We start from the raw sequence: 11,412 nt of genomic DNA on the forward strand, positions 1-11,412 counted from the left end.
CAAATTCATTACACAGGAAGATACTTTTCAGAAGGTAGATTCCTAACTAATTTGTATATTAGAGATAATTGTGATTGTTTGATTCTAATTTCTTGGGATGGTACATGTTGAGTTTTTGCTATCTTTAAGCTATAATCCTCAAAATTATACAAAATAAAATCAGGAAATAGTTTACTCTTTGTGTAGTGAATCTATATAATATACAGTAAAGTTTCACTTTTTGAATTAAACTACTGAATTGAAGCTTTCCACGATATTCCAATTTATTGAGATGCATCTATATGCGCAACGGTTAAATAATGACAAATTTCGCAGTGCTAATGATAAATATTCAGATTTAAAGCAGAACAAAAAAAAATGGACTACTTCTATGTCCTACTAGTCAGTAGAATATTTTCATGTGATGTCACTTCCGCTACCCATTATCTTAACGTGAACAAATGATTAGCTAAAATCATCACAAAAAATAGGATGGCCATTTAAACTACATTTCCGTGATTGACTTTAGGGAAAACTTTTTTTATCTCTGAATGTTCATATTGGACTTAAATTTTTTTTTCTTACTTTGCTCTTCTGCCTTTCCTCTGTGACGTGCATGCACTCACAGGTGACAACGAGGCGCTCTAAAGCAGCACGCTAGCCCTGCAGCCCCGGTGGTCCACACGCTGGCTGTCAGACGACAGTTTTTCAAATAGCAAGCACTGGGCATTGCTTACTTTCCATTGTTTGAAATGTGAAGGTTTTATGTCATTATCTATTAGCACAGTACGGGAGTAAAAGCGAAGCTAAATCTGGGAAGCGGTGTGACGTCACAGCGAAAAGTTTCTGCGTCTTTGAATGTGCGCACACTCGGCCTTAAGGGGGCGTGTCGTGTGAGGATGGCTGTGTGGTTTTTGCATGGAGGCAAATGTGAAGGCAGGGGTGGTGCTCGTAGGCCCCCCCTCAATGGCACAAAGTAAGCAGGCTGGTGTTAACCCTCTCAGGGTCCGGGAAGCTTTGTTAAAAAAGGGCCGTGACAGCTGTGAATGTATCAAACGCAGCCTTTTTATTCTTTTTTCACTTTTATCCTAAACAAAGATAACAAAGCAGCCCTCGCCTTGTCCAGCAGGCCAGACAGTGATTTTCACCCTTGAGTTTTGTTTCCTATGCTGGCCATGCGGGTCCCTCTAAAGCCTTATTTTATCACTCTACATCGCAAAGGTTATTGCCACACCTTCCTCCATGTGTTTGTGTGTGTGTGCGCACGCGTGTGTAAGTATATATATATATATATATATATATATATATATATATATATATATATATATATATATATATATATATATATATATATAAAGAGTAATATTTATGAATCTATTTTTTCCTATTTTGTGATGAGAGCTATTGTTATGAAACAAAAGAAAACATTAAGTCCTGTTCGTTTTCTTTTTTTGCCCTTAGTGGGACACTGCCATATTGTTTTGAAGGGAAGTGTTTATTTTCTTGAAAATGAATATAAGGAGAAAAAGCTGGAAAAAAAAATATATATATATATATATGGGAGAACAGTAAAAATGAACCACCACAGGATGTAAACAGCACGCATGTCAGTATTGTGATCTACCTCAGGCTTCAGGGTACCTCAGTCCAATCTTTCATTTCCCCTCAACCCCCCCGTTTTTTTCCCACATTTTGTATGCCTTGTTAAGCGATCATTTTGATCCCTTTTCTTTTTTAATGAATTTACAAAACAAACAAAAAAAACAAGAAGAACATGATGATGATCTCCTGTAACGCGTAGTCTTTGTCGTGCGACTTCTTTGCTGACACGTGAGTTCCAAAATGGTTTGTGCAAGAGCATTATGGAATGGGGGTCCGATTGGCAATGTCGTGTAATGATTACATCATTGCTGAAAAAGAAACAAAAAACATGGGGGGGAAGAAAACAAATGCAAATCAGACGATAGAAACTTAACCAACTGTACCTCCTAAAAATAAAACAAAAAGTTAAGGAAATTTGTGTTGGGCTGATTATACCATCCACCTTCTTGTACCATTGAAAAACCTGTGTAATTCCCCTTTAAACAATGCCACATTTGTGAGGAATATGCATGTGTGGGACGTGCTGCACAACTGAATATCAATGCATTCATTTTCTATAGCGCTTGTCCTCATTCAGGTTGTAGATGAGCTAAGCTTGCCACCTTGACTTCTGTTCAAAACTAGTTAAATAACCAAATGCAGGGGCAATTATGCAATATGCTGATGTGATTATTAGGGATTACCACATAGAACATATTAGGTAAGGGACAAAAAAGTGTAACTGTCTCGCGCTTTAGCCAGACGCAAAGGCCCCGATTTACTAAGATCCCAAGTAGCAGCCAAAGTAATACCAAATGCAGTCGTTAGTGTTTCTTTAGCGTCATAACTCACATGGTTCAAACTGTTACTGTTGCAGTGCATCCTTCATGTCCTAGTCTGAAGACAAACTATTGATGTTGCACTTTCCTAAAAGGAGAAGATTTAAGCCGGCGCAGTATTTGAAGTGTCCCGCTAAGGACAATTTAGTCTTAAATGAACCTAACGTGCATGTTTTGGGAATGTGGGAGGACGCAAGAGCTGAGAGTCAAGGCCACAACCTGAGAACTGTGAGGCACATGTGCTAACAACTCGTCCACTCTGGTGACTTCCTTAACCCATTTAAAAGGGAATTAAGCAGGCTTTCCAATGGTACAAGTAGCATTGTTGCAACCGAGAAATAATCTACCCAACCCATTTTCCCCAATTTTTTCTTTTAGCTTTTTTTTCCCTAACTGTACCTCCAGGGAAAAAAAATAAATAAATTGACCTGTGAAAAAATGAATTTTGTAACACACCAACTGTGTAATTCTCCGTTGGTGATTTTCATTTTATTTTTATTTTTTTAAGACAAAAAGAAACACAGAGCTGCAAAAATACACTGACTCTTGGAAAAAAAAAAAAGTGTAGAATGTAGAACTTTTAGCTGGTGACACTAGTGGATGTGAGACAACAGAAGTGTAAAACGTGTACAACAGCGTCTCACGCAAACGCATATCCTGTTTCCTGTTGTGACCAGAGCGTCACCGCCGTTTTGGCCTCATCCGTTTTTTTTGGTGCTGTGTATATTAGAGAATTACCTCTCATAATCAAAGGCTGACCTTTATTTTTTTCGATGATGTTGGAGTCCCGCTGAACACACACAGTAACAGTCACCTCACACATAAGCCTGAGGCTGCTCCTAGCCAGCCTCCCTGCCTCCTTCTCCCAATCTTAGCTGCTGAGCGCAGCACCCCCACCCGAGGGTGCTCTGGTAGTTGACCTTTTTTGTTTTGACTTTGCAGAGGACTGTCTGTTTTCTTGCCCTCTACTCTTTGGAACTCTTTTAAGTGCAGCGTTCCCTCTCCAAGGTTGGATGCACTTCGACCTTGCTGCGAGGTGGCGCGCTTCCTTTAGCGAGGATTGTGGTGTTTTCTAAAGTTTTTGGGGGTGTTGCTAGATTTACTATTCAGTACCTGAAAACCACACTTAATACACGTCACTGAGGATGTATTATTAGCGATGTTTAGTCATATCACAATGGTGGTTGAGTAGTTGTCGTTTCTTTTTTTTCTAGGGTTATTTTGTCTTCTGTTGATCCGGTTTTCTCGTCACCGACACTGTTTTGATGATTCTTAGCTTTAAGTTTCATTTCGGTTTAGACTGCTGCCGATACTTAGCTGCGCCACCGTGGGTTTAAAGTCAAAAACGGCGAACGGCACTCCGTTGAGGGCAGACCTCCGCCAAGCCCCAAACAATAATTCGCAGCATTATCAAGCCAAAAAAAAAAAAAAAAAAAAGCATTATAGACTTCTGCAAAGAATTATCGCCTTCCTAAATACGAAGGAGTGTTCGGGCCACACTCGAGAGAAAATAATAATATGAGAATACATTTTTTTAATTACAAGAATAAAGTACAAAACACAAAAATATCTTCTGCAAAGGAGTATTAAGGCCAAACTAAAAAGAAAAAAAGACTACTATGAGACTTACGTTCGTAAGTCACAGAATAAAGTTGGAATTTTACAAGTCATAATATTACACGTATAAAAGTTGTAATACTGTATTACGAAAAATACATTCTACGAAGGAGATTTATGGTCATACTAAAAAGAAAGAGATAAAAGCTATTGAATTACGAGGATACATTTGATGTTATGTGACAAAAGTCAGAATATTATGAGAAAATGCTATTTTATGTGACTATGAGAGTAATATTGCAATTTTATGAGTTAAAATGCAATGAAAAATAAAGATTTTTCATGACGATTAGGGGCAAGACAAAACATACTATCCATCCATTTTCAACACCGCTTATCCTGGTTAGGGTCGCGGGACGCTGGAGCCTATCCCAGCTGACTTTGGGCGAAAGGCGGACTACCCCCTGAACTGGTCGCCAGTCAGTCGCAGGGCACATATAGACACGGACGACCATTCGCACTCCCATTCACACCGTCACTGAGTGGGAACTGAACCCACGCTGCCCGCACCAAAGTCAGGCGAGTGTACCGCTACACCATCAGTGTCCAAAACATACTACTCCTGTTAAAATAGTATAACAAGAATACCGTAAAATAAAGTGAAAACAAATTATTAGAATGAAATCTTACAAGAGAAAAAAAGGTTTCAACAACACCAGAAAAAAAACAACTACAAGAATTGTCTTAGGTACTTAGGAGCAGACAGAAGATCAAAAAGGAATACAATTATGGCAATTAAGTTGAAATAGTTCAACAATATAGTAGTGCTTGTAGACGAAAAAGTCATAAAATGCGGAAAAAAAACAATTATGAGATTAAAGTCTGGTTTACTGTCGAACTCAACATAAAATAATAGAGAATGACACTTTGTGTATTTTAAACATCCGCATAACTTTGGCTTAGGAAAGTCTGCTTGCCTAATGCAAACACACAATACAAAATGCCACAGATGGGCTAACAAAACCAGCATCAATGTCGCGGTAGTTATAAACATTTATGCGAGCATAGTCACAAAATTAATTAAACTCATAAGTGAGGACATCAACCCATTAGGATTCTTTTGTCATACATAGTCTTTTTCTAATTGTAATTTTTTTTCTCTTCAGCGTGGCCTTAATAGTGGTTGGTGTCATTTTTGTGTGTAAACCTGGTGACTGACAAAGACAGCATTATTTTCCTTGGCGGAGGTAATGAAGAAACAAAAGGAGATTGACAAGAGGATCCAGGTGTGTAAGAATAGAACATTAGGACACGGTAGCGCAAAGGGCAATGGACGAGTACAACTCCAGCAGTATTTTTGTTCAATGACGTTTGGATGCCAGACGCCTCATATAGCACTAAACTTCTACTAGTGGTTTTACACATCTCGCCATTTGGGAGATTCCTCGTGTGTGAGTGCGTGTACGCGTGTGTTCGATAAGCGAAACCCCTCCAATGTCCCACGGGCCGAAGGGTCTCAAACACGTCACAAGGTCACGGATGATGTGCGCCGGACTGACGTGGGATCCGCGTTTCGACGCTGTTGCGCCGGCCGGATCCGTGCCTTTCCGGTCCCCGAGCGTACTGTTGTTTGACTTGTGAGTGAACTGTATTGCTGAGCAAAACCTGGATCTGAGCAATAAACACCATTTGAAAGATGATCCTTTGCTCTGCTCTTTTTTTTTGGTAATACATTTTCTAGCATTAGCTGGAACGTTGCCTTTGGTGTCTTACATATCTCAAATAAAAAGGGAGCAGAACAATTCAATGCTTACGTTTTGATATAAGAGCCCAAACGTTTGCACACATACCAGTACAGTGATAATCTTATATCCCGCACAATGCTCTGCTAACTACAGTGTGTATAAAAAGTGCTTAACTGATACTAAAAATGTGTTTTATTTTTTTTACCTGGTCTTACCCTCCACAACAAATTAGTTGATAAAACGAGTCATTTGACGATGTATATTCTATGTTCATGGCCATACTGAACATTTTGAATGTGTCACCGAAATTGCTGTCAACCCTGTTTTATGGGATATCGTTCTCTTTAAGAAACCCTCGGATGTTTTCCGTGACATTACTATCGGCATTTAGTCTTTCAATGGAGGCAGAAAAAACAGCTGGTTGCACTCAATATTTACACTTACACTTTGTATTTTTCATCATGCGTGTAGTTAGTTGGATGTTGTCGAGCTTAGCATGTCCACTCTGTCAAATATCAATTGACCGTTAAGAAATTCAAAACATATTTCTTCAACAGTCCACAGCCATCTTAAATTGTTTGTATTTTGAAAAAATATTTATTGCATTTTTGTCATTTTACTTTTTTTTGTTTCATTATGTCCATCCATAGTAATTTTTCATTTCACTGAGAGTTGGTATGTTTTGTTGACAAGAAAGCCAAAACAGGCAATCAGGTTTTCAAATGAATACTTCTTTGACGGTGACAATCGAAATCGGGCATTATAACATTATTATGCCCAGTTTTCCACTGCACAATGATGATAATAAAGGCATACAAAGTCTTAGCACCGTCATTTTTTAACAAAGAAAAAGCTGCAATATTAAGAACAAAAATACTTTATTCTTATATACAGATTTTTGGTGTCATAAAATGACATGAACACATTTTGAACTGAACACCTCTGACAGTGTCAATCAAAACACATCATTATTATCTTCATAAAATCCGAATGCGTAATGTAGTTCTTGTATTTGGCTTGTGCAGTTGTGCCTAATATTGTGGCCTTTCTAGTCTTGATCAAAACACTGTCTTGGCAATCTCTTCCAGCTTTCATCATGAACTGATTTTCATAGTATGAATAATTTAAAGGCTTTCTGCTGCCTGGGCGAAGTATACGTACGTTCGCTAAAAATGAAGAAGAACATCCATCGGCTAGCGGGTGAGCTGGACCTATCCCAGCTGACAATTAGCGAGAGGCGGGTTAACACCCTGGACGAGTCAATACAACTTTTAAAATTCTATTTATAATATATAAAACGCTATTTTGTATTTTGGTTACAAATAAAGCGCTTCCTTTTGAAGTCTGTGTCGTCAAAGCAGGAGAGTTTGAAGACTGCCGTGAGGTACACGTTCAGAACAATCTCAAATTGTTTAACAGGCACAAGTGCCTCCCCCTCTCTGAATATGTCCTGGATAGGCGTTCTGTCATCAGGCGGCTCCAGTAGTCCAAATAAACAATCCACACGGCCAGTCACTGGACCTTCTTGTTTTCGCGGAGTCCGTTGCGCTCGTGCACGGCCGTCACCTTGAGGCGCTGCTGGCCGTAGCGGCGGACGAGAGCGCCGGGCAGCAGCGCCGTGCACGCTATGGCGAGAAGCTGGGCCAGACGCTGCCAGGAGAACAAGTGGTCCAGTGACGACACCTCCGCCAGCACGACGCCCGTCTGTACGCAGATAAAGTTGTAGGGCAGCAAACCTGCGAGACGAGTGGACACGCTGCACTCAAACACAGGTACGGTATTTGTCATTTAACTGGCATTCTGGCTCTTAGTTTCCTTTGGGAGGATTTTAACTGGAAGGAAATTATATATATATATATATATTTTATTATTATTAAAAAAGGATAGTTATGTAAAAACTATATCACAACTTTTATGTTCATTAAATATTAAAACAAATTCAAAGGTAATATGTAATAAAAATTATTTTAAAATGAAATGTAATTAAATTCAAGTCTACAACGGAAATAATAGGGCTAAAAATATATAACTACTACAAGTCTCTATACAAGTAAGTTGAAATATTGTGAATATAAAATGTGTCATATTATAAAGAGAAGTTGCAATTTTATGTGGAAAATTTGTCATTCTGGGGGAAAAAAGTTGAGAAATTTGTAGTTATGAAAATTAAAGCACTAAGTTGAACTATTGTGAGTACTGTAACTATAAAAAATAAAAAAAACTTTATGAGAAAACAAGCACTAACTTATGAAAATAAATGGATATTTCACAAAAAAAGTCAGTACAGAAAGAACAAATTTCAATTTTACAACGACACTTTCAGAGAATTTAAATTTTATGTGAAATAAGTCAGAAAATTTTGAAATTTTACTTGAATAAATGGAAATTCTATGACACACTTTCAATATTGCAGTAACATTGTAACTTCACGAGAATGTATTTGAAATAAAGAGAGAACAGTTTAGTTTATATTTTACAAGCAAAAGTTTACATTTTTGGCAAATGTATGAGCCTCAAATTGGAATTTTATGAGAATAAGTTGATATTTTCCAATTAAGGTGTAATTCTATGAGAACTGCCTGCTAATTTTAAAAGTTGAAATTCACACTTACAAGCATAACATTGAGGTGTCTGAAATATTTCTATAGTTATAAGCAAATAAAATACAATAGTACATAGATTTAAAACCTGAGGGCATTAAGGCGTTTTAGAAGTCATGTTAATATTCTAATAGCGTAGTTCTGTGTAGTTAATAAATATTAGAAACATCAAACTACAACGAGCTCAATAATAAAAACTGATGGCGTAGATCGTAGCTCATCTGCGACTCATAAGCACGACGCAATTGTACGTGATGTCGTCCCAGTCCTCCACGAGCAGCTTACCGATGAAGACGGAGCAGAAGAAGAAGGTGACGGGGATGTTGACGACGGGGGCCGACATGTTGAGGAACCAGTTGGGCGTCATGGGGAAGAACCTCAAGAAGAGAAGGAAGAACAACAGGCAGTCCTTGTTGTCCTCCACCTGGGCAGCAAGGACGCAGCGGCGTCACGCGCAATCAGTCAAGAACAGAGACGTAGCAACAGATTCTGGGCCGCCTCCAAAAATGATTTGCCGAGTGGGTTGCCGACGTGGGCACCATACAGCGCAGTATCTCACATTTTTGCTCGCAAGTCAAAGCAAAAAAAATGATCCGACTGACGGCTCGTATCTTGACACACTTTCTCAAGGCGCCAGTGTATACTGGATACTGTGTGTGTACTCACCTTCCTCTGGAGCATGGCCACCTTATCAGGGAAGAGGCTGACAATGTAGCGTTTCCCAAAGGCCTGCGACAGGAGGTAGCAGGCGGTGGAGCCCACCGTGGTGAGCACGCAGGCCAGCAGCAGACCCTGGTGCAGGCCAAATATGGCTCCCGCTAAGATGTTCTAACACAAACCAAAAAAGGCTCGGAATTGTCCGCGAGTGTCGGGAAAACACAGCCGATTGTCTTCTGATCTTACCAGGAAAGAGGATCCGGGGATGGCGAAGGACTGCTTGTAGAGGTAAGCGCTGCAGAAGAGCAGCAGCACGTAGGCCGTGTGCTCCGTCTTGTAGAATTGAAGAAGCTCGGACAGCTCTCGCAGTTCCTCCAAGTCGGACGGGAACTTCAACCTGATGCAAAAAAAAAAAGAAAAGAAAAAAGTGTGTGGTCAAAGCATGTTCTTGCTGTAGAAGACAGGCCAGGGAAGAATGCATACACAATATACCAAATATCATTTTGCTCTAAATTGGGGCAGAGAAATCGCCTGTACAGGCCAATACAGATGTTCATTAAAAATACCCAGTTACTTATTAGTACTAACATATGATAACACGAAATTGTAATTTTATTTTTTTCCCCTTTAAAATACATTTTAAAAACCAAAAAGCTATTCCAGTTTTGGTATAGCTTGATATGACCAAGTGTTAAGATTACAAGAAAAAAAAAGTAGTAATATTGCAATAATTGTGTTTTCTTTTTTGAGAAAATAATTAGAAAATTACTTCAATAAAGCTGTAATATGAGAGTAAAGATGTAATATTAGGAGAAAAAGGCATTTTAGGCATAGGCATAATATTACTATACTACTATACCAGTACTATTGCTACATTATTAGTATTTTTTTAGATAAATAATCTTTTAAGATTAAAGTTGTAATATTGCAACAATAAAGTCGCAGTAAAGTGTTGTTTTTAAGAAATTTAATTTTATGAGGAAAAAAAGTAAATGTATAAGAGGAAAAGGAATAGAGAATACTCAAGATATTTTTTAATAGTACAAGAAAAAGGTAATATTTTTTTCACATTAATAAAGTTGTAATGTTGCAAGAATAATGTTGCAACTTTTTAGGGGAACACCGTGATGATCAAAAAGTCTTAAATTGAGAGAAAATGTGCTTAACAAAAGAGGAAATATATTAAACAAAAAATACACATTTTCAGTATATGTATTTTAGGAGAAAAAAAAGCATAATAAATACATTATAGTAGGATAGTATAGTATGAATATTATGAAAATTGACATTTCATTACAAAAATGGAAAAAAATGGTCATCTTGTTTGAATAAATGAATATGTATATTTTTAATTAGCTCATTTAATTCAATTGGAACATCACCTCAATAAAAGTTGTATTTTTTTGCATTTTAACAAGTTAATGTAAAATGCTAAATGTTAAACATGAATTATCATAAAATGCTTTTACAAAAAGATATTCCAATAAAAGTATAACTTTTTTTCTATCACAAACGTGCCGACTAAAGGTCGAGCTGATAACTAAAGCGTTTTAAGTCATGTGACAGTAACCGTGCTAACAGTGGTTAGCTTAGCATGCTCCAACTGAGACTATTGGACAACCGTTCCGACCTGCTGCTTGTGTCCTCGGCGCTCTCAGCAGCGGACGCCCCGGAGGACCCTTCTGCTCCGCCGGCGCCATGCTGGGTCCCGGTAGCGGTGGGAGCGGGTCTCGGCGGGCCGGGGGGCAAGTACAGAGACAGCGAATAAAGGTACACGGTAGCGGCGACGACCACGGCGACAAGCCCGACGAGTGAGCGCATGTTCCCCATTCACTCGCGTGCTTTGATTTGTTGGTTTGTTTTTAGCCAGGGACTCAACAAAAACAGCCGGGTCATGTGGCAGACACAGCCTATGACGTCACTTCCCCCTAAAATATCCCCCCCCCCCAAAAAAAAGAAAAAAACGTTCGCGTCATTATGATTCCCACACAGTTTCTAGGCAGCACACGCCCTGCTCCAATATTACTGGCTCCAGGACATGCGTCGCTGTACTATGATTGGCTGTTGTTTCCAAAGGTGTGGCTTAAGTATGGCGGCGTTAATATCTTTCCCACTAACCCTAACCCACCCAAATCCTCACCTAACCCATCCTAAACCGCCGTAAGACCCAACCTTAGCCCTTAAATCAAACCATAACAAACGTTTTTGTTTTTATTTCGTACTAAGGTGATACATGTTTGGAATGTTCATCTCGTTCCAGCAGCGCAGCCTTCCCTTCCCACGTTGCAGGGGCCAATCATGTTGCAGTGGGGCGTGTCCTTCCTGGAAACTATGTGGAAATCCTAATCACGCCTCGTTCACAGTTGCCATTTGACCCTTATTTTTTTAATACCTGCTTTTAAGTATTGTCACGAAAATTTGAGGGTGATCAATAAATGTGTACTATTATGACAA

At 38.9% G+C, this 11,412-nt stretch overlaps 1 protein-coding gene across 1 annotated transcript; it reads right to left on the minus strand.

Moving 5' to 3' along the window:
- Positions 1–6,562: 6,562 nt before the first annotated feature.
- On the minus strand, positions 6,563–10,874 carry tmem41aa (transmembrane protein 41aa). Its single transcript, XM_061692009.1, has 5 exons — positions 10,589–10,874; positions 9,205–9,355; positions 8,968–9,129; positions 8,587–8,725; positions 6,563–7,437 (listed from the first exon to the last, which is right to left on the minus strand). The coding sequence occupies exons 1-5, from the start codon at positions 10,786–10,788 to the stop codon at positions 7,214–7,216; spliced, it is 876 nt and encodes a 291-aa protein (XP_061547993.1). The 5' UTR covers positions 10,789–10,874; the 3' UTR covers positions 6,563–7,213.
- Positions 10,875–11,412: the final 538 nt, after the last annotated feature.

This window comes from Phycodurus eques, chromosome 12 (genome assembly GCF_024500275.1).
Source record: "Phycodurus eques isolate BA_2022a chromosome 12, UOR_Pequ_1.1, whole genome shotgun sequence".
Lineage (NCBI taxonomy): Eukaryota > Metazoa > Chordata > Actinopteri > Syngnathiformes > Syngnathidae > Phycodurus > Phycodurus eques.